The sequence below is a fragment of the Scyliorhinus canicula genome, chromosome 3 (genome assembly GCF_902713615.1).
Source record: "Scyliorhinus canicula chromosome 3, sScyCan1.1, whole genome shotgun sequence".
Classification (NCBI taxonomy): domain Eukaryota; kingdom Metazoa; phylum Chordata; class Chondrichthyes; order Carcharhiniformes; family Scyliorhinidae; genus Scyliorhinus; species Scyliorhinus canicula.
This window is the reverse complement of record NC_052148.1, coordinates 121,269,102-121,293,020: the sequence shown is the minus strand read 5'-3', so window position 1 is coordinate 121,293,020 and position 23,919 is coordinate 121,269,102. Positions and strand designations below refer to the sequence as shown.

Below are 23,919 nucleotides of genomic sequence, written 5' to 3'. Positions count from 1 at the left end.
TCCCTGTGTGCCCGGATGGATATCAGCTCCCCACGAATTACTGCCTTCAGGGCTTCCCAGACCATCCCCACCTGAACCTCCCCCGTATCATTCACCTCGAGGTACCCCTCAATACTTGCCCGGACCCTCCTACACACCTCCTCCTCCGCCAACAACCCCACATCCAACCGCCACAACGGACGTTGGTCTCGCACCTCTGCCATCTCCAACTCTATCCAATGCGGAGCGTGGTCGGAGATTGCAATGGCCGAATACTCGGCCTCCTCCACTCTCGGAATCAGTCCCCTACTCACCACGAAGAAATCTATCCGAGAGTAGACCCTATGTACGTGGGAGAAGAAAGAGTACTCGCGTGCCCTCGGCCTGACAAACCTCCATGGATCCACCCCACCCATCTGGTCCATAAACCCTCTCAGTACCTTGGCCTCCTACCCGTCCTGGAGCTGGACCGATCCAGTGAAGGATCCAACACCGTATTAAAGTCCCCCCCTATGATCAGGCCTCCCGCCTCCAGATCCGGGATCCGTCCCAACATACGCCTCATAAAGCCCGCATCGTCCCAATTTGGGGCATACACACTAGCCAGTACCACCTTCTCTCCTTGTAGCCTGCCCCTAACCATCACATACCTACCCCCCTTATCCGCCACCACCTCCGATGCCTCAAACAACACATTTCTCCCCACCAGAATCGCCACTCCCCGGTTCCTCACATCCAACCCCGAGTGGAAAACCTGCCCCACCCATCCCTTCCTCAGGCGGACCTGGTCCGCCACCCTCGGGTGGGTCTCCTGAAGCATTGCCACATCCGCCTTTAGCCCCTTCAGGTGAGCCAGTACCCTCGACCGCTTCACCGGCCCATTCAACCCTCTCACATTCCAGGTGACCAACCGGATCAGAGGGCGTCCCGCCCCCCTCCCCCGTTGGCTAGCCATAGCCCGTTGACTGCCCGCCCCAGGCCAGCATCCCCTGCTCGACCCCGTCCCCATAGCGACAACCCCTCACCTCTGTCCCCCCAGCCCCCACCAGCTCCTTCTTGACCCTACCAGCAGCAACCCGGTATTCCCCTTTCCCCCCCCTCCCTTCCCCCCCCAGGCTAGGAACCCTCCCAGCCGCGAACCGTCCTCCATTGTACTTCCGTGGGTCAGCTAACTTCTGCTGACCCCGGAAACTCCCGCCAATAGCCCGACCCCTCCCGAAGTGGGATCATCCCCCAATCTATCCCCCCTCCTGGCACCGCTCCAGCGCGGGGAAGAACCAGTTAAGGCCCCGCCTCCCCCGTCACCATCTCCACCCCCCCAGCCCCGCAGCGCGGGAAACCAGAGGAAAGCCCGCGCTTTCGCCCTGCCCCACCACACCTTTCTGACGCAGCTCCCAAATATCAGCCCCCCTCCATACCCCCACTCCGGCATAGAATACAACATACCCCCCCGACCCTCCCCTCAAGATACACAGCCCAGACAATGTCCCACAGCACAAAAACAAAAACATAGCAGAACAACCCCTCCGTAAATAACCATATCAAAATTGCAAAAGTACTAAAACAAGAAGAAAACAACAGAAGAAAAAGAGAACACAGCAACAGCAGAATCCAGCACTAATATCTTACAGCCGACCTCGCAACCCCCAACCCCTAGTTCAAGTCCAGTTTCTCCGTCCGCACGAAGGCCCACGCCTCCTCCGGGGAATCGAAATAATGGTGCCGGTCCAAATAAGTTACCCACAGGCGCGCGGGCGGCAACATTCCGAACTTTATCTTTTTTCTATAAAGCACCTCTTTCGTCCGATTAAATCCGGACCGCCGCTTAGCCACCTCCGCACTCCAGTCCTGGTAGATCCGCACTACCCCATTCTCCCAATTGCTGCTCTTCACCTTCTTGGCCCAGCGCAGCACGCACTCCCGATCACTGAACCGGTGGAACCTCACCAGCACCGCACGCGGGGGTTCATCTTCCTTGGGCCTCCTGGCCAGCACCCTGTGCGCTCCCTCCAGCTCCAAGGGCAGATGGAGAGATCCGGCCCCCACTAGCGAATTCAGCATTCCAGCCACATAGGCTGTCAGGTCCGATCCCTCCAGCCCCTCTGCAAGGCCCAAGATCCGCAGGTTTTTCCGCCTCATGCGGTGATCCAGCTCTTCAAAGCGTTCCTGCCACTTGTGGAGTCCTTCGTGCCCCTCCACCTTACTCACGAGGACCACGGCCTCCTCCTCTCGTTCAATGGCCTGCGTCTGCAACTTCTTGATGGCAGCACCCTGGGTGGACTGAATCTCTGACAGCCTTCTGTTCGTTTCCTGCAGAGAGCTCAGTACTTCATCCTTAAATTCTTTAAAGCAGCGCAGGAGATCAGTTTGTTGTTCCTGGGCCCAGAGTCTCTATTCCTCTGGAGCTCTGTCGGCGGCCATCTTGGATCCCTTCCCCCGTTTTTTCTGAGGAGCTGCTGCTGTTTTTTCCCCCTTTCCACTCCGAGTTCGAGTCATGGACTGCAGGGAAAGTCGTTCAGCACACCTTCCCCCACCGGGAGACGTCGAAAAATTTCCGTTTTGGGCTCTCAAAAGAGCCGAAAAATCTCTTTAAAACGGGAGCTCCCAAATGTGTGGCTTACTGATCCATCACAGCCACCGGAAGTCCTGTTCCACTAGCCTGGTGAAGTTAAGCTTATGAAGAGCCCCAACTCCTGGCCACCTGCACCCCCAGGTACCTGAAACTCTTCACTGCCCTCCTGAAGGGGAGCCTCCCAATTCCCTCCTCCTGATCTCCCGGGTGCACTACAAATACCTCGCTCTTTCCTAAGTTCAGCTTATAGCCCGAGAAGCCCCCAAATTCCGCTAACAGTTCCATCACCCCCGGCATTCCCCCCTCTGGGTCCGCCACATATAACAGCAGGTCGTCCGCATACAGCGATACCCGGTGCTCCTCCCCCCCCCCCCCCCCCCCCCCCGCACCAGACCCCTCCACTTCCCTGACTCCCTCAACGCCATGGCCAGCGGTTCAATCGCCAGTGCAAAGAGCAGGGGGGACAGGGGACACCCCTACCTGGTCCCACGATAAAGCCTAAAATACTCCGATCTCCTTCCATTTGTGACTACACTCGCCATCGGCGCCGCATAAAGCAGCCTCACCCATTTGATGAATCCCTCCCCAAATCCAAACCTCTCCAGCACCTCCCATAGGTACCCCCACTCAACTCTATCAAACGCCTTCTCTGCATCCAGCGCCACCACTATCTCCGCCTCCCCCTCCACTGCCGGCATCATGATAACATTGAGCAGTCTCCGCACATTCGTGTTGAGCTGCCGCCCCTTGACAAACCCTGTCTGATCTTCATGAATTACCTCTGGCACACAATCCTCTATCCTGGTAGCCAGGATCTTCGCCAGCAACTTAGCGTCTACGTTAAGGAGTGAAATAGGCCTAAATGATCCGCACTGCAAGGGGTCCTTATCCCGTTTTAGGATCAAAGAGATCAGTGCCCGCGACATCGTCGGGGGCAAAGCCCCCCCCTCCCACGCCTCATTGAAAGTTCGCACCAGCAGGGGACCCACCAGGTCCGCATATTATTTGTAAAATTCTGCCGGGAACCCGTCCGGCCCCGGGGCCTTACCTGACTGCATTTTCCCGATCCCCCTGACTAGCTCCTCCAACTCTATCGGCGCCCCCAGCCCCTCAACCAGCCTCTCTTGAACCCTTGGGAAACATAGCCTGTTCATGAAGCTCTCCATCCCCTCTCTCCCCCTCGGAGGTTCCAACCGGTACAATCCCTCGTAAAAGTCCCTAAAGACCCCGTTTACTTCTGTCCCCTTCTGCACTACATTTCCACCCCCATCCTCACTCCCCCAATTTCCCTAGCCGCATCTCGCCTACGGAGCTGATGCGCCAACATCCTGCTCGCCTTCTCTCCATACTCATATACCGCACCCTGCGCCCTCCTCCACTGTGTCTCCGCCTTTCTGGTGGTCAACAAGTCAAAATTGGCCTGCAACCTGCGCCGTTCTCCCAGCAACCCTTCCTCCGGTGCCTCCGCATATCTCCTGTCCACCTCCAGAAGCTCTCCCACCAGTCTCTCCCTCTCCTTCCTCTCCCTCCTTTCCCTGTGGGCCCGGATGGAGATCAGCTCCCCCCGGATCACTGCTTTCAGAGCCTTCCAGACCATCCCCACCTGGACCTCCCCCGTATCATTGGTATCCAGATACCCCTCAATGCTTCTCCGAACCCTCTTACACACCACCTCCTCCGCCAGCATCCCCACATCCAGGCGCCAGAGCGGGCGCTGGTCCCGTGCCTCCCCCATCTCCAGATCAATCCAGTGCGGGGCATGGTCCGAAATCGCTATGGCCGAATACTCGGCATCCTGCACCCTCGGGATCAACCCCCTGCTCAGGACAAAAAAGTTTATCTGGGAATAAACCCTATGGACGTGAGAGAAAAAGGAATACTCCCGCGCTCTCGGTCTCCCAAACCTCCAGGGATCCACCCCTCCCATCTGATCCATGTATCCCCTCAGCACTTTGGCCGCCGCCGGTCTCCTACCCGTCCTTGAACTGGACCGGTCCAGTGTGGGATCCAGCACTGTGTTAAAATCTCCCCCCATGATCAGGCCCCCTGCCTCCAGGTCCGGGATGCGGCCCAACAAGCGCCTCATGAAGCCAGCATTATCCCAATTCGGGGCATATACGTTCACCAGCACCACCTTCTCTCCCTGCAGCCTACCCCTCACCATGATATATCTGCCCTCCTTGTCCGACACCACCTCAGCCGCCTCAAATGCCACCCTCTTCCCCACTAGAATCGCCACCCCCCGGTTCTTTGCGTCCAATCCTGAATGATAAACCTGCCCCACCCACCCCTTCCTCAGACGGACCTGGTCCGCCACCTTCAGGTGGGTCTCCTGGAGCATAGCCACGTCCGCCTTCAACCCCCTTAGATGGGAGACCACCCTGGTTCTCTTAACCGGCCCGTTCAGCCCCCTCACGTTCCAGGTAATCAGCCGGATCAGAAGGCAACCCGCCCCCCCTCCCCTGCCGACTAGCCATAGCTTGGCAGATGTTCGCCCCAGGCCAGCATACCCCGCTCGACCCGTTCCCCATGGCGATAGCGCCTCTCCTCTTCCCCCCCGGCCCTCATCGGCTCCTTCCTAGTCGTTCCAGCAGCAACCGGGTATCCCCCCCCCCCCCTCCCCCCAAGGCTAGGACCCCTCCTAGCCGCGACGCACCCTCCATGGTACTTCCGTGAGTCAGCTGACTTCTGCTGACCCCGGCAGCTCCCGCCAAAACCTATCCCCTCCCGGCTTGGGGTCATCCCCCTCTTGCCACACCTCCTTGGCATTACTGCAGCGTGGGAAAAAAGACCCGTAGAGGCCCTTCCCCCATCGCAAGCTCCACCCCCCTGCCCCGCAGCGCGGGAGACCAGAGGAAAGCCCGCACTTTCACACTGCCACACCCCACCCTTCTGACGCAGTTCCCCAAAATCCAGTTTCCCCTCAATCCCCAGCCCCGTACAGAAGAGAACATATAGAACACAAACCCCCAACACTCCCCACCTACCCCACAACCATACCCAACAGACAAACCCACCCGTAAACAGAGCAAAAAGAAAACCAGCATACATAACACACATGTCGAAGTTGAAACAGTTGGAACAAAACAGCCACAGCGGAAACAACGCCGGCCAAAGTATGTTCCCAGGCCCTAGTTCAAGTCCAGCTTCTCCGCCTGTACAAAGGCCCACGCCTCCTCCGGGAACTCGAAGTAATGGTGCCGGTCCTTGTATGTCACCCACAGGCGCGCAGGCTGCAGCATTCCAAACCTGACCTGCTTAGCATGAAGCACCGCCTTCGTCCGGTTGAACCCGGCCCGCCGCTTAGCCACTTCCGCACTCCAGTCCTGGTAGATCCTCACTACCGAATTCTCCCATTTACTGCTCCTCTCTTTCTTGGCCCAGCGCAGCACACACTCCCGGTCACTGAATCGGTGGAACCGCACCAGCACCGCCCTCGGGGGCTCATCTGCCTTGGGCCTCCTGGCCATCACTCTGTGCTCTCCCTCGAGCTCCAGGGGCAAATGGAAGGACCCTGCTCCCATCAACGAGCTCAACAACGTGGTCACATACGCCGGGAGATCCGACCCCTCCAGCCCCTCCGCCAGGCCCAGGATCCTCAGATTCTTTCGCCTCGTGCGAACGTCCAGCTCCTCCAAGCGGTCCTGCCACTTTTTATGAAGTGCCTCGTGCACCTCCACTTTCCCAACGAGGACCACGGCCTCCTCCTCTCTTTCAGCGGCCTGCTGCTACAACTCCCGAATAGACTCCTCCTGTGCCGCCTGGGTCCCAAGCAGCTTGGTCGTAGTTGCATTCATGGAGTCCAGCAGCTCAGCCTTCAGCTCAGCAAAACAACGTAGGAGCGAGGCCTGTTGCTCCTGCGCCCACTTCCACCAGTCCTCGGGTGTTGCGCCGGCCGCCATTTTGTTTTTCTTCCCCTGTTTTTTTTGGGGCGTTTCTGCAGCCCTTTTCACCATATAGTGTGGGGCAAGTTCTTCCAGGCACCTTCCCCCACTGGGATATGTAGCAACAGCACTGTTTGGGGCCCTCAAAACGGCCCAAAAGCCCTTAAATAGCGGGAGTGCCGGCCGCCATTTTGTTTTTTTTCACCCGTGTTTTTGGGGGCGTTACTGCAGCCTTTTTCACCAGATAATGTGGGGCAAGTTCTTCCAGGCACCTTCCCCCACTAGGATGTGTAGAAACAGCGCCGTTTGGGGCCCTCAAAACGGCCCAAAAGTCCCTAAATAGCAGGAGTGCCGGCCGCCATTTTGTTTTTCTTCCCCCGTTTTTTTGGGGGAGTTACTGCAGCCTTTTTCTTCCTCCCACTCCAGGTGAGCACCATATCGTGTGGGGCAAGTTCTTCCAGGCACCTTCCCCCACCGGGATGCGTAGAAACAGCTCCGTTTGGGGCCCTCGAAACGGCCCAAAAGTCCCTAAATAGCGGGAGCTGCCAAACGTGCGGCTTAGCTCCGCATAGCCGCAACCGGAAGTCTCTGGAAATTTATTTTAATCATGTTTTCCATTCCCTGGTTCACAGTTGCCTTTCAGTCAGTCCTCTGCACAGTAAGGAACCCTCAACTGCCATCGTTGTCAGTAACTGTTACCAATTGCTCTTTGGGGGGTAAAGTTGCTTGCTCATTGGGAAAACTAGATCAATTTTGTGTGTTATTCAAATTGGTGCGCTTTTGTTTTGCGAATATAGTGATTGTTTATTACTGTAAATATTTCATACAGTCAGTTCTTAACCTGAATATTAGCTTCTTGAATTGTAGTCCTTGGTGTAAGATGAGCAACTACTATTTTCTCTAGTTTTTCCCAGCACTCTGTTGATGCAGTGGTAGAATCTGTCAAAACCAAACATCTTAAAGCCCTGTGTAACTATCCTCACTCAAGTCACTTATCACAAGCTGTTTCTGTCATTGTTTGTGTGCTCACCTCCTTTTGATAAATGAGCAAAGAAATGCTTTGCAAGGTGGTTTTGTTTAAACCCATTGTAGTTGCAGTTTAAACTATCAAATATTTATTTTGGCGTCCTCCTTAAGCTATTTGAGAGTGAATAACATCAAAATTACTTGGTTAATGAGCAAGTAAAATAGTTACTTTTTGAATTAATTATTTTATATTTGATTTGTCCTTGCATCCAATACTGAATGAGAACTGCAACTGAGTTAGAGTAACGTAGAAGATGAATCTTTTTATCTCACTCTTTTAACATGTTCTTAGCATTCTACTGGTAATGTATTGTTACTTACTGTCAATCGTAACTTTTTATTTACAGGGACAAAAGCTGGAAAGGGGGTTGACCTTGAAGCCCCTGGGGACATCAATGGAATCCCAACATTAGAAATAGATTTGGATTCTTTTGAAGATAAACCTTGGAGGAAACCAGGTATAGTATTTTCTGCTACAAAAAGGAATCTTCCCACCAGTTGAATATTTAACAATATGCATTAATTGCAAACTTATTTTGGTGTTTATTCATCTAAGACCTAATGTTATAGTAATGTCTCAAAATTTCCATATTTGTAAGAAATTACTGAAAATTAGTTACAAGTATTATATTCTTAATGTAGTGACTGTTTAATTTTTTTTAATAAACAATTTTATTGAGGTAGTTTTTGGCTTTGTAAACGGTTACAGACATCAACAGAAAGAAAGCAAAAAAGGCAAAAATGTGCAAACATCCACGTACATTCAATACTTCAGTCGTAACATACTGCACAAGCCCGCTCCTCTCCCACCGGTACTACCCGCCAATTTATCCCTCCTACTCTACTCTACTCTAACCTCTCCCCCCCCCCCCCCCCCCCCCCAAAATCCTCACTCTCTCCCGCAAAGAAGTCAATAAATGGTTGCTACCTTCGGGCGAACCCCTGTACAGATCCCCTCAAGGCGAACTTAATTTTTTCCATACCCAGGAAACTCGACATGTCCGCAAGCCACAACTCCGTCTTCGGGGGCTTTGAGTCCTTCCATGCCAATAGTATTCGTCGCCGGGCTATCAGGGAAGCAAAGGCCAAAACATCGGCCTCTTTCTCCCCTTGGACTCCCGGGTCTTCCGAAACCCCAAAAATTGCCACCCCTGGACCCATCGCCACCCTTGTTTGTAGCACCCGGGACATGACGCCCGCAAATCCCTCCCAGTACCCCCTAAGCTTAGGGCATGCCCAAAACATGTGAACGCGGTTCGCTGGTCCTCCTGCGCACCTAGCGCATTTGTCCTCTATCCCAAAGAATTTGCTCATCCGAGCCACCTTCATGTGGGCCCAGTGACCTTAAATTGAATCAGGCCGAGCCTGGCACAGGTTGTGGTCGAATTTACCCTACTCAGGGCCTCTGCCCACAGCCCGTCCTCCATTTCCCTGCCTAGCTCCTCCTCCCATCTGAGTTTCAGTTCCTCTGTCTGGGACCCTTCCTCCCTCATGAGCACTGTATAAATATCAGAGACTGTACCCTCCCCTTCCCCCCGAGAGACTATTCTGTCTTGGATCCCCATTGGCGGGAGGCGTGGGAAGGATGGGACCTGTCTACAGACAAAGTCCTGCAACTGTAGGTACCTAAAATCATTTCCCCATACCAGACCAAATTTCTCCTCCAAGCTCCTCAAACTCGCAAAGCTCCCTTCCAGGAATATATCGCCCACCCTCCCCACCCCGCCCGCCACCATGCTCGAAACCCCCCATCCATACTCACAGGGGCAAACCGATGGTTGTCGCAGATTGGCGCCCAAACCGACACCCCCATCTCCCCACATGCCTCCTCCACTGGCCCCATATCCGCAGGATCACCACCACTACCGGACTGGTGGAGTACCTGGCCGGCGGCAGCGGTAGAGGAGCCGTGACCAGTGCTGCCAGGCTGGAGCCCCTGCACAAAGCCGCCTCCACCTACTTCCAAATAGACCCCGTACCCACCATCCACTTCCTTATCATAGCGATGTTGGCCGCCCAGTAATAATTAATCAGACTCGGCAAAGCAAGCCCTCCCTCATTGCGGTTCCTCTCCAGCATCGCCTTTTCACCCGTGGGGATTTTCCCGCCCAGACAAAGCTCATGATCATCATGTTAACTCTTTTGAAGAAGGACTGTGGGACAAAGATCGGGAGGCACTGAAAAACAAACAGAAATCTAGGGAGGATTGTCATCTTTACAGTCTGCACCCTCCCTGCCAGCGACAGCAGGAGTGCATCCCATCTCCGAAACTCTCCCTTCATTTGCTCCACCACCCTTGCCAAAATTAACTTGTGCAGCCTGCCCCAGTCTCGTGCCACCTGGATTCCCAAGTATCGGAAATTATCCTCAACCAGCCTAAATGGTAGCCCTCTCAATCTGTTCTCCTGGCCCCTTGCCTGCACCACAAACATTTCACACTCGGCCATATCTAATTTGTATCCTGAAAACTGGCCGAACTTCCTCAACATTCCCAGTATACTTCCCATCCCGGCCACTGGGTCCGACACGTACAGGAGCAGGTCGTCCGCATAAAAAGACACCCTATGTTCTACCCCGCCCCTCACCATCCCCTTCCATCCGTCTGCGGCTCTCAGCGCAATCGCCAGCGGCTCTATAGCCAGTACAAACAGCAGCGGGGAGAGCGGGCAGCCCTGTCTGGTCCCTCGGTACAGCCGAAAGTACTCTGACACTTCTCTGTTAGTCCGGACGCTGGCCTTTGGGGCCTAATATAATAATTTGATCCAATTCACCAGTCCCTCCCCGAACCCAAACCGTCCGAGCACCTCCCATAGATAGTCCCACTCCACCCAGTCAAAGACCTTCTCGGCGTCCATCGCCACCACTACCTCCACCTCCCTGCCCACCGGGGGCATCATTATCACATTAAGTAATCTTCTCAGGTTGGCCGCCAGCTGCCTACCTTTCACGAACCCAGTTTGGTCCTCCCCAATCACCTCCGGTACGCAGTCCTCAATTCTAACTGCCAGGAGCTTGGCGTCAACATTAATCAGAGAGATTGGCCTGTAGGACCCGCACGCCTCCGGATCTTTACCCCACTTCAATATCAGTGATATAGTGGCTTGCAGCATTGTCGGCGGCAGGGTCCCTCTATCCCGTGTCTCGTTAAAAACCCTCGCCAAGACCGGGCCCACCAGCTCAGAGAACTTCCTATAAAACTCTACTGGGTATCCATCCGACCCCGGGGCTTTCCCCGACTGCATGGCCTTTAGGCCCCCCAATACCTCCTCCACTCTAATCGGCGCCCCCAGCTCATGCCCCCCCCCCCCCAACCTACTGTTGGGAATGTTAACCCGTCCAGAAACCTTTTCATCTCCTCCGGTTCTTCCGGCGGCTCCGAAGTATACAGCTTGCGATAGAAGTCCCGGAATACCTTATTCAATCCTGCCGGGTCCTCCACTTTGTGGCCCTCCCCATCCATCACTCTACTTATTTCCCTGGCCGCCTCCCTCTTCCTGAGTTGCTGGACTGTTTTATGTTTAATCAGCTCAAATGCTGTGCACATGAGAAAAACAGTTGGAATTAAGTAATTAATGTAATTGTAGTGCTGTTTGCTGATGCAGTTGTTTTTCCCCTCCATTTAAGGTGCTGACCTTTCTGATTACTTCAATTATGGGTTCAATGAGGAGACTTGGAAAGCTTATTGTGAAAAACAGAAGCGATTGCGAATGGGTCTTGAACCCCTTCCTCTTGTCTCAGCGACAAACAGAATTACAGTTAGTATTCATTGAGATCACATTTCTAACTCGCGAGTTACCGATGCACATCACAAATTATTAAAATGCAAATGACCACACATTCAAGAAATACCTACCACACTACTCCTCCCTCCCCCACATCCCCTCCATTCCAAGCCTACTGTCAGACAGGTAATACTATTACAAAGCCTTAGTAAGAAAGTGCTCAATTTCAATTTTACTGCCAGTGAGATGAAGGAGAAGCAAAATTAGTCGAACCATCTTAAAAACTTCCTGATCACTGGGAATTACATAGGGAAAAAATGAAGAGAAATAGATAATTCAACCTCTCAAACAGATCATGGCTGATTTGTATTCCCGCTTCAATTATTTGTCTTTGTTCCCTTTATGCCCTTACCTGACAACAAAATCTATCTGTATCAGTCTTGAAAGTTTTAATTGACCCAGCATCCACAGTTTCTTGAGAAAGAGTCCCAAATTTCCACCATAACAGGAAATGCTGGAAACTTAGCTTATTCCATTTCAGTGTTTGACTGTTCATTATGACGTAAAACATTAACTCTCTTTCTTCCCACAGATGCTGCCAGATCAACTGAGTATTTCCAGAGATGCTATTTCGGGTTTACAGCATGCACAGTATTTTGCTTCCAGATTTCCACTGTCCTTTGTGGAACAATATTTGCTGATTTTTATCCTAAACGGCTTGGCTCTATTTTTAAAGTTATGCTCCCTTATTAAAATATGGTCAATATTACATCAACACAGATTTATGAAAGGAAAATCATTTTGACAAACCTACTTTTTTGAGGCTGTAACTAAGGTGAGCCAGGGAAACCAGTGAATTTATTTGATTTTCAGAACGCATTCAATAAGGTGATGATAATGAGGTTATTACACAAAATAAGACCATAAGACATAGGAGCAGAATTAGTCCACTCGGCCCTTTGAGTCTGCTCTGCCATTCAATCATGGCTGATATTTTTCTCATCCCCATTCCCCTGCCTTCTCCCCATAACTCTTGATCCCCTTATTAATCAAGAACCTATCTCTGTCTTAAAGACACTCTTGTGATTTGGCCTACAAAACCTTCTGTGGCACAGATTCACCACTCTCTGGCTGAAGAAATTCCTGCTCATCTCTGTTTTAAAAGATCGTCCCTTTAGTCTGAGATAGTGTCCTCTGGTTCCAGTTTTTCCTTCAAGTTGAAACATCCTCTCCACATCCACTCTATCCAGGCCTCGCAGTATCCTGTAAGTTTCAATAATAACCCCCCTCATCCTCAACTCTCAACGAGTACAGACCCAGAGTACTCAACGGTTCCTCATACGGCAAGCTCTTCATTCCAGGGATCATTCTTGTGAAGCTCCTCTGGTCTCTTTCCATGGCCAAGACATCCTTTCTTGGATACAGGGCCCAAAACTGCTCGCAATACTCCAAATGGGGTCTGACCAGAGCCTTCACCAGCCTCAGAAGTACATCCCTCGTCTTGTATTCCAGCCCTCTCGACATGAATGCTATCGCATTTGTCTACCTAATTTTTTTAAATAAATTTTTATTCAAATTTTTGCATAATATCAACAACAAAAAGACAGAAAAAACAATTTACAAAGAACAGTCTCCCCCCCTGCCCCCGCACACACAGTGGAAGAGATAAACTAACACCCATCATTCCCCCAAAACATCTGCCTGTCCCTTAAATAGACAGGACAGACCCCCCCCCCCCCCCCCCCCCACCCCCCTGCGCGTATACACAGAAGAGGAAATGAATTAATGCCCAACATTGGCACAGAACAACTATGCCCGTCCCTTTAGTACAAAACCCCCCCCCCCCCCCCCCCCCGGTTGCTGCTGCTGCTGGCCTGTTCCTATCGTTCTGCCAGGAAGTCCAGGAATGGCTGCCACCTCCTGAAAAACCCCTGCACTGATCCCCTTAGGGCAAATTTCACTGTCTCCAGCTTGAGAAACCCTGCCATGTCGTTGACCCAGGCCTCCACGCTTGGGGGCCTCGCATCCTTCCACTGAAGAAGACTCCTCTGCCGGGCTACCAGGGATGCAAAGGCCAGAACACCGGCTCTTTCGCCTCCTGCTCTCCCGGCTCCTCCTCAACCCCAAATACTGAGAGCCCCCAGCCTGGATTCTACCACCCTCGACAACGTCCCTGCCACTCCTTTCCAAAATTCCCCCAATGCTGGACATGCCCAGAACATATGGGCATGATTTGCTGGGCTCCCAGAGCACCTAATACACCTGCCCTCACTCCCAAAGAACCGGCTCATCCTTGTCCCGGTCATGTGAGCCCTGTGCAGCACCTTAAACTGTATGAGGCCAAGCCTCGCACAAGAAGAGGAGGAGTTCACCCGCCCCACGGCGTCCGCCCACGTGCCCTCCTCAATCTCCTCACCCAGCCCCTCCTCCCATTTACCCTTCAACTCCTCACCTGAGGCCTCGTCCATCTCCTGCATCACTTGGTACGCCGCCGAGATCCTCCCCAACCCACACCCCCGAGAGCACCCTGTCCTGGACCCCACGAGGCAGCAGCAGAGGGAACCCCGCCACCTGCCGCCTGACAAACTCCCTCACCTGCATGAACCGAAAGGCGTTCCCCGCAGGGAGCTCGAACTTCCCCTCCAGCTCACCCAGGCTCGCAAATTTCCCGTCTATAAACAGGTCCCCCAACCTCCTGATATCTGCCCTGTACCAACTCAGGAACCCGCCATCAATTCTCCCCGGCACAAACCGGTGGTTCCCCAGTATCGGGGATCCCATCGAGGCCCCCACCTCCCCTCTGTGCCACCTCCATTGCCCCCAAATTGTGAGGGTAGCCACCACCACCGGGCTTGTGGTATACCTCGTTGGAGGGAGCGGCAGCGGCGCCGTCACCAGCGCCTCCAGACTCGTGCCCACACAGGACGCCATCTCCATCCTCTTCCATGCTGCCCCCTCCCCCTCCATCACCCACTTACGCACCATCGCTGTATTGGCCGCCCAATAGTACCCACAGAGGTTGGGCAGCGCCAGCCCCCCCCATCCCTGCCCCGTTCCAGGAACACCTTTCCACACCCTCTGGGTCCCATGTGCCCACACAAACCCCGTAATGCTCCTGTTAACCCGTCTGAAAAAGGCCTTCGGGATAAGGATGGGGAGGCACTGAAACAGGAACAGAAATCTCGTAAGCACCGTCATCTTGACTGACTGCACCCTACCCGCCAGAGACAGTGGCAACATGTCCCACCTCTTAAACTCCTCCTCCATTTGCTCCACCAGCCTTGTAAGGTTAAGCTTATGCAGGGCCCCCCAGCTCCTGGCCACCTGCACCCCCAAGTACCTAAAGCTCCTCTCCGCCCATTTCAATGGGAGCCTACCAATCCCCCCCCCCCCCCCCTTCCTGGTCCCCTGGGTGTACCACAAACAGCTCGCTCTTCCCAAAGTTGATCTCGTACCCCGAAAAGTCCCCAAATTCCCAGAGAATCCTCATCACCTCCGGCATTCCCCCCACAGGGTTCGCCACATACAACAATAGGTCATCCACATAGAGCGACAATCTGTGTTCCTCCCCACCTTGCACCAGCCCCCTCCAGTTCCTCGATTCCCTCAGTGCCATAGCCAGGGGTTCAATTGCCAGCGCAAAACGTAGGGGGGGACAAGGGACACCCCTGCCTCGTCCCTTGATGTAACTGAAAATACTCCGACCTCCTCCTATTCGTGGCCATGCTCGCCATCGGGGCCTCATATAACAGTCTCACCTAAGTGACAAACCCCTACCCAAACCCGAACCTTTCCAGCACCTCCCACAAGTACCCCCACTCAACCCTATCAAAGGCCTTCTTCGCGTCCAGTGCAACCACTATCTCCGCCTCCCCTTCTACCACCGGTATCATTATAACATTCAAGAGCCTCCGTATGTTAGTATTCAGCTGCCTCCCCCTCACAAACCCCGTTTGATCCTCGTGGATAACCTGCGGCACACAGTCCTCTATCCTCGTGGCTAAGATCTTTGCCAACAGCTTAGCGTCCACATTCAAGAGTGAGATTGGCCTGTACAACCCACACTGCTGGGGATCCTTGTCCCGCTTAAGAATCAGGGAGATCAGCGCCTGAGACATCGTCGGGGGCAAAGCCCCCCCCCCCCCCCTTTGCCTCGTTAAAGGTCCTAACCAACAGGGGGCCCAACAGGTCTGCATACATCTTATAATATTCAACCGGGAACCCATCCGGCCCCGGCGCCTTCCCCGACTGCATGTTCCCTATCCCTTTAACCAGCTCCTCCAGCTCAACTGGCGCCCTCTGCCCCATCACCTGTCCCTCCTCCACCCGCGGGAATCTCAGCCGATCCAAAAAGTGCCCCATTTCCCCCCTCCTCCACCGGGGGTTCGGACCGATACAGTTGACCCCATTGATGTCTACCCCACTTCGCACCACATTTCCTCCCCGATCCTTAATTCCACCAATCTCCCTAGCCGCATCCCGCTTACGGTGCTGGTGTGCCAGCATCCTGCTCGCCTTCTCCCCATATTCATACACCGCACCCTGTGCCTTCCTCCACTGAGCTTCCGCCTTTCTGGTGGTCAACAAGTCAAACTCAGCCTGAAGGCTGCGCCGCTCCTGCAACAATCCCTCCTCCGGGACCTCTGCATATCTCCTGTCCACCCTCACCATCTCCCCCACCAATCTCTCCCTCTCTCTCCGCTCCCTTCTCTCCCGGTACGCTCGAATGGAGATCAACTCCCCCCGAACCACCGCCTTCAGCACCTCCCAGACCGTCCCCACTCGGATCTCCCCATTGTCGTTGGCCTCCAGATACCTCTCGATACATCCTCGGACCCGCCTGCCCACCTCCTCGTCCGCAAGCAGCCCCACCTCCAAGTGCCAAAGTGGGCGCTGGTCCCTCTCCTCCCCCAGCTTGAGGTCCACCCAGTGCGGGGCGTGGTCAGAAATGGCTATCGCCGAATATTCAGCATCTTCCACCCTCGCAATCAGCGCCCCACTTAGAACAAAAAAATCAATCCGGGAGTAAGCCTTATGCACATGGGGAGTATGAAAATTCCCTGGCCCTCGGCCTCGCAAACCTCCATGGGTCCACCCCTCCCATCTGATCCATAAACCCCCTCAACACCTTGTTGCAGGCCTCCTACCCGTCCTGGAACTGGATCGATTCAGTGGTAGATCCAGCACCGTGTTGAAATCCCCCCTCCCCATTATCAGGCCTCCCACCTCCATATCTGGAATCCGGGCCAACATGCGCCGCATAAAACCTTCATCGTCCCAATTCGGGGCGTATACATTGACCAGCATCACCTGCTCCCCTTGCAGCTTGCCACTCACCATCACATACCTCCCGCCACTGTCTGCCACCACATTCGATGTCTCGAACGACACCCTCTTCCCCACCAGGATCGCCACCCCCCGATTGTTTTGCATCCAGCCCCGAATGAAACACCTGGCCAACCTATCCCTTCCTCAATCGAACCTGATCCGCCACCTTCAGGTGCGTCTCCTGAAGCATGGCCACATCCGCCTTCAGCGCCTTCAGGTGCGCGAACACGTGGGCCCGTTTAACGGCCCATTCAGTCCCCTCACATTCCAGGTGATCAGCCGGATCAGGGGACCACCTACCCCCCTTCCCGTCGACTAGCCATCACCCTTCCGTAATCCGCCACGTGCCCGCGCCCCCCGCTCAGCCCGTTCCCCACAGCGGCCAACCCCCATCCCGACCCCCTCAACCTTCTCCAGCTCCTTCGCCACTTCAGCAGCAACCCGGTACCACCCCCTCCCCCCAGCTAGGGCCACCCAAGCTGCGTAACCCCTTCTATTGTACTTCCGTAAGCCAGCCTACTCCTGCTGACCCTGGCTGCTCCCGCCACCCCAAAGACCCTCCCCATTGCAACACAACCACACCACACCCCCCCCCCCCCCCACACACCCCGGTGATGGTCCCGCCCACTACTCCTCTAGCGCGGGGGAAAAAGCCCGCGCTTCCCTCCCAAACCCCCCCCCCCCCCCCCCCCCCCGACTTGCGGGAAAAGGTGGGCACATGACCCAACAGGACCGTGAACCCCTCCCAACCGGTGAAGGATAATTAAAATCCAAACAAAACAAACACCCAAGTAAACAGATAACAGTCCCAAAAAGCAAAAAAAAAAGCAGAACGGCAAAAAGCAACATCATCCAACAGAACCGATAAAACAAAAGGATACCAAGGAGGACAAAACCTCCGGGCTGTGTACAACGTTCCCCAGTCCTCAGTTCAAGTCCAGCTTTTCTACCTGGACAAAAGACCAGGCCTCCTCCGGGGAGTCGAAATATAGCTGGCGGTCTTTATAAGTGACCCACAGGCGTGCCAGCTGTAGCAGGCCAAACTTGACCACTTTCTTGTGGAGCACTTCCTTCGCCTGGTTAAAAGCTGCCCTTCTCTTTGCCACTTCCGCACTCCAGTCCTGGTACATCCTGATCACCGTATTCTCCCACTTGCTACTCCTCTCCTTCTTTGCCCAACGCAGCACACACTCGCGGTCGACGAAGCGGTGAAAACGGACCAGCACCGCCCGAGGTGGCTCATTTGGCCTGGGTTTCCTCAGCAGCACCCGATGGGCATCCTCCAGCTCTAAGGGTCCCTGGAATGACCTCGCACCCATTAGCGTGTTCAGCATCATAGCCACATAGGCCCCCAAATCCGAACCTTCCAGCCCCTCTGGGAGGCCCAGAATCCGCAGGTTCTTCCGACTGGCCCGGTTCTCCATCTCCTCCATCCTCGTTGACCACTTCTTATGGAGCGCCTCGTGCGACTCCATCTTCACTGCCAGGCCCAGAAGTTCATCCTCTCTCTCCGAGGCCTTTTGTCGAAGCTCTCGGATCTCCGCACCCTGAGCCGTCTGGGTCACCATGAGCTTGTCCAGGGAGGCCTTAAACGGCTCCAGAATCTCTGCCTTCAGCTCCTTAAAGGAGCGCTGAAGCAGCTCCTGCTGCTCCCGCGCCCACTGCTGCCACGCTGCTGCTTCCCTGCCCGCCGCCATCTTGCCTTTCCTGCCTTGCACCTTTTTCTGCTCCAAAGCCGATTTTCTGACCGCTCCACTCCTAGTCCAGGCCATCCACCGGTGGAGAATCTGAGAAGGAGTGTTCCCACACGGAGAAAAGTCCAAACAGCACCACTACGGCCCCTTAAAAGAGCCCCAAAGTCCGAAAATAGCGGGAGCCACCGAACGTGCGGCTTAGCTCCGCATCACCGCAAACCGGAAGTCCCCTGCATTTGTCTTCCTAACTGCCGACTGAACTTGCACGTTAACCTTAAGAGAATCTTGAACAACGACTCCCAAGGTCCTTTGTGCTTCTGATTTCCTAAGCATTTCTACATTTGGAAAATAGTCTATGCCTCCATTCCTCCTTCCAAATGCATAACCTCACACTTTTCCACATTGTATTCCATCTGCCACTTCTGTGCCCACTCTCCTGTCCAAGTCCTTCTGCAGCCCCCTTGCTTCCTCAATACTACCTGTCCCTCTACAGATATTTGTATCATCTGTAAACTTAGCAACATTGCCTTCCGTTCCTCCTTCCAGATCATTAATGTATATTGTAAAAAGCTGTGGTCCCAGCCCAGACCATTGAATCACACCGCTAGTCACCGGCTGCCATCCTGAAAAAGACCCCTTGATCCCCACTCTCTGCCAGTCAGCCAATCCTCTATGAATGCCAGGATCTTACCCTTAACACCATGGGCTCTTAACTTATTTAACAGTCTCCTATGCTGCACCTTGTCATAGGGTTCTTGGGATTGGGGAAAATATATTAACATGGGTTGCGGATAGGTTAAGAAACTGGAAAAAAGGGTCTTTGGATTGTCTGGTTGTAACTAGTTGGATTAGCAAGGATCAATGCTTGAATCTAATCTATTTACAACTCATCAATGACTTAGATGAGGGAACTGAGCATAATGTACCCACGTTTGCTAAGTTACAAACCTATGTGAAAAAGTAAGCTGTGAGGAGGACTTGGACTGAAAATGGATTTAGTCAGATTTAGTGAATGGGCAAGAATGTGGCATATGGATTGTAATGTATAGAAATGTGAAGCTTTGGTAGGAAAATTAGAAAAGCAGAATTTTTTAAAGAGGTGAATTAGTATTCTGAGTATCCTTGTACATAAATCACAGGAAGTTGACGTGCAGTTATAGCAAGCAATTAAAAGACAGATGATATGTTTGCCCTTTATTATAAAACTTTTGATATCATGTGTTCTAGAGCCTTGATGAGACCACAACTGGTATCACATCCTTACCAAAGATAGCGTGCAATCAAAGTTCCTGAGGTGAGGTGATTGTCCTTTGGAGGAGAGTTTGAATAGACCAGGCTTATATTCACTCGAGTTCAGAAGAATGAAAGATAATCCCATTAACAGATATAACATTTTTAAGGAACTTGACAGGGTAGGTACTGGGAGGGTGTTTCCCTGGATGAGGATTCCAGAAGGGGTCAACCATTTAGGACTACAATTCTTTTTTTTTTCCCACTCAAAAGATTGTGAATCATTAAAATGCTCAAGAATATAATGTTGAGTATACTCAAGATTGAGATCGATAATTTTTTGGATGCAAAGGGAATCAAAGTATATATAAATAGCGCAGAAAGGTGTAACTGAGGCAGATCGGTTTGAACCTTGTGGAATGGCAGAGCAGACTCTAGGGTTGGATTGGCTTTTCCTGCACCTATTTTATAAGTTTTGGACTCTGCACCAAAGGAAATTGTTTTGACCCTTCCTATCTGTACTGTACCCCTCCAAGATTAACACCACTTTCCTCCTGTTCAGTGCCCAGAATTGAATGTACCTATCCAATTGGGTCCTGATAGAAACATTTTACAACTGAAGCATCAATTCCTCAATTAATAGTATAAAATACAAACTGGAAATGCTGGCAAAACCTCAGCAGGGCTGGCAGTATCAGTTTCGAGTTGGTGTGAGTCCAATAGGGCTCCTCTTCAGAAGAGACATACAGACTCAAAACACTAAATCTGTTTCTCTGAGATGCTGCCAGACCTGCTGCAATTAAAAAAAAAATATTTTTATTCTCCTTTTTCACATTTTCTCCCGAATTTACACCCACCAACAATCAGCAACAGATATGTCAATCCCATAACAATAACAACGATCCCATCCTCCCACCAACCGCCAAACATCAGCCCGCATGTTTACACAAACAAATGACCAAAAAGGAATCGGGGATTACCCATAGTCATCCTTAATATACACAGCCCCCCCCCCCCAACTAATGTTCGATGTTATCCAGTTCTTGAAAGTGCATAATAAATAATGCCCATGACTTGTAGAACCCCTCCGAGCTTTCCCTCAGTTTAAACTTAACCTTCTTAAGGGTCAAGTATTCCAACATGTCCCCCCGCCATGCCAGGGCACAGGGTGGAGAGGCTGCTCTCCATCCCAGCAGGATCCGCCTTCGGGCGATCAATGAGGTGAAGGCTACGATATCTGCCTCCGCACCAGTTTCCAATCCTGGCTGGTCCGACACCCCAAATATGGCCTCCCGGGGACCTGGATCCAGTTTCACATGCACCACCTTGGAATTACCCTAAAAACCTCCTTCCAGTACTCCATCTTCTACTTCAAACAATCGGCTCATCCTTGCCCTCGTAAGGCGTGCTCTGCATACCACCTTCAACTGTATCAGCCCCAATCTCGCACATGAGATGGAGGCATTTACTCTCCGGAGCACCTCACACCAGACCCCCTCTATAACCTCTCCCAACTCTTCCTCCCACTTTGCTTTGACCCCTTCCAGTGGTGCCTTATCCTCTTCCAAAATAGCTCCGTACACCGCTGACACTACCCCCTTCTCCAGTCCCCTTGTCATCAGCACCTCCTCCAGCAATGTGGAGGCCGGTTCCTCCGGGAAGCTCTATCTCCTTCATGGCAAAATCTCGAACCTGCATGTATCTGAACATTTCTCCCTTTTCCAGGCTATACTTCGCTTCCAGCTCCCTCAATCCTGCAAACCGACCCCTAAGAAACAGATCTTTTAGCGTCTTAATCCTCTTCCCATTTCCGAAAACTTTCTTCCCACTTCCCTGGCTCAAGTATGTGGTTTCCCCCGAATTGGCATTTCCCTTGACCCTGCCCCCAACCTGAAGTGTTGGCGAAACTACCTCCAGATTTTCAATGAAGCTATTATTACCGGACTCCCTGAGTATTTCCCCGGAGCTACCTGTTGCTAGTGCTTTCAGTCCCGACCCCCTGCACAAACTCCTCCATTATGACCCACTGGGATTCAACCCCTCTGACCCAGCTCTGCACCATCTCCACATTTGCCGCCCAGTAGTAGTACATCAGATTCGGGAGACCCAAACCCCCTGCCTGCCTTCCCCTCTGTAGCAGCACTTTTCTCACTCTGGCCACCTTCCCTCCCCTTATGAACAAGGTAATCCTCCCCTCAATCTCCCTGAAAAAAGCCTTTGGGAGGAAAATCAGTAGGCATTGAAAAATAGACAGAAATCGCGGCAACACATTCATTTTAACTGCCTGTACCCGACCCGCCAGTGACAGAGGGAGGCCATCCCACCTTACCAGATCGGCTTTCATTCTCCCCACCGAACTAGTGATGTTGTACCTGCGAAGCCTCCCCCACTGCCGGGCAACCTGCACCCCCAAATACCTAAAGTGAGTCCCTGCCCTATGGAATGGCAGCCCCCAACACCACAAAATACTCACTCTTGTCCAGGTTCAGCTTGTACCCCGAGAAAGACCCAAATACTCGCAGTAGCTCCAGTATTCCTCCTATCGACGCACTTGGTTCCGACACATACAGCAGCAAGTCGTTGGCATATAAGGACACCCTATGCTCCATTCCCCCCCGCACTATTCCTTTCCATTCTCCCGAACTTCTTAATGCGATGGCCAATGGCTCAATCGCAAGTGCAAACAGCAGGGGGGGGGACATTGGATATCCCTCCCTCTTCCCACGGTGGAGAGAAAAGTATCTCCAGCTGACATTGTTTGTGCGGACACTCTCCTTCGGCTCCATTATATAATAGCTTTACCCAGTTCACAAATCTTGGTCCAATCCCAAACTGCTCCAGAACTGCCATCAGGTACCCCCATTCTACCCGGTCAAATGCCTTCTTTGCACCCAATGCCACAACCACCTCTTTTCTTCCCTTCCGCCGGTGCCATAACGACGTTCAAAACCCTCCTATTCTTCGAAAACTGCTGCCTCCCTTTCACGAACTCCGTCTGATCCTCACCTATCACCTTTGGGACGCACTCCTCCAGCCTACCCGCCAGTACCTTCGCCAATGCGTCCACATTCAGAAATGATATGGGCCTATACGACCCACACTCCGTCGGATCCTTATCTTTTATTAGCAACAGTGAAATCGATGCCTGCCCCCAGGTTTGTGGCAGCACCCCCTTCCCTATCGCCTCTTCAAACATCCCCACCATCAGGGGTGCCAACTTATCGTTGAATTTTTTATAATATTCCACCGGAAACCCATCTGGCCCTGCCACCTTCCCCAACTGCATCCTCATAACCACATCCTTTATCTCCTGCTCCACTATTGCTCCTTCTAATGTAGCCCTGTCCCCCTCCCCTAACCTCCGGTACTCCAACCCATCTAGAAATTTCTGCATCTCACGGTCTCCCCCGGGTGGCTCTGACCTGTACGACCTCTCATAAAGCTCCTCAAAAACCTTGTTAATCAGATCCAGAGCCACCACCAACTTCCCTGCCCTATCCTTTACCTGAAGAATTTCCCTTGCCGCTGCCTCCCTCCGGAGCTGACCTGCTAGCATACGCCCTGCCTTATCTCATGTTCATATACTTCACCCATTTGCTCGTCTCAGTTGGCGCACTGCCTTTCTGGTGGACAGTCGGTCGAAGCTCGCCTGTAGTTCCTTCCTTTTTTTCCAGCTTCGCTGGGTCCCCATCTTCTGCATAACTCCTATCTACCTCCAACATCTCATCTATTACCCTCTGCCGCTCCAACCCCCCCTCTCTGTCCACCTGGGCCTTAAACAAAATTACTTCACCCCTCACCACCTTCACAGCCTCCCAGACAACTGTCTTCGACACCTCACCCGTACAGTTGAAACCTACATAGTCCTTAATTACCTTTTCCATTTTCTCACAGAACACTTGGTTCCTCAAAAGCTCCACATCCAGTTTCCACCCTGGTCTCTGCGCTATCACCTTTTCCAGTACCATATCTACACAATGCGGAGCGTGATCTGACATTGCAATTGCAGAGTATTCCGACCCCTTGACCCCAGCCATCAAAGCCTTTCCCACCACAAAAAAGTCGATCCGCGAGTATACCTTATGGACTGCTGAGAAAAACGAGTACTCCCGTCCCTTTGCGCCCCCCCCCCCCCCCCCCCCCCCCCAACAATCCGCTCGTGTGTCCAAGTCGGGAATGGCCCCAGACACCACCTTCGCGAATCCCACATCATCCCAATTGGGACCGTAGACACTTAACAGCACCACTAATCTCCCCTCCAGCGTCCTTGTCACAATCACATGTCTACCCCCTTGGTCTGCCGCCACCTTCTCCTTCTGGAAGCGTACCCTTTTGTTGACCAACACCGCCACCCCTCGAGCCCTTCCATCAAATCCAGAGTGAAACACTTGGCTAACCCAGCCCATTTTAAGTCTCACTTGGTCCTTCACCCTCAAGTGAGTCTCCTGTAGCATTGCCGCATCGACTTTCAAATTTTTAAGATG

General features: G+C 52.8%; 1 protein-coding gene across 5 annotated transcripts in view; it reads left to right on the top strand.

Moving 5' to 3' along the window:
• The window catches only part of fip1l1a (FIP1 like 1a (S. cerevisiae)), a 127,391-nt gene that overhangs the window by 38,474 nt on the left and 64,998 nt on the right, over positions 1-23,919 (top strand). For all 5 annotated transcript variants that reach the window (XM_038791180.1, XM_038791179.1, XM_038791177.1 and 2 more), the window contains exons 6-7: positions 7,809-7,919; positions 11,086-11,216. In XM_038791180.1, the coding sequence (XP_038647108.1) occupies positions 7,809-7,919; positions 11,086-11,216 (242 nt within the window). The remainder of the gene's footprint in view (positions 1-7,808; positions 7,920-11,085; positions 11,217-23,919) is intronic.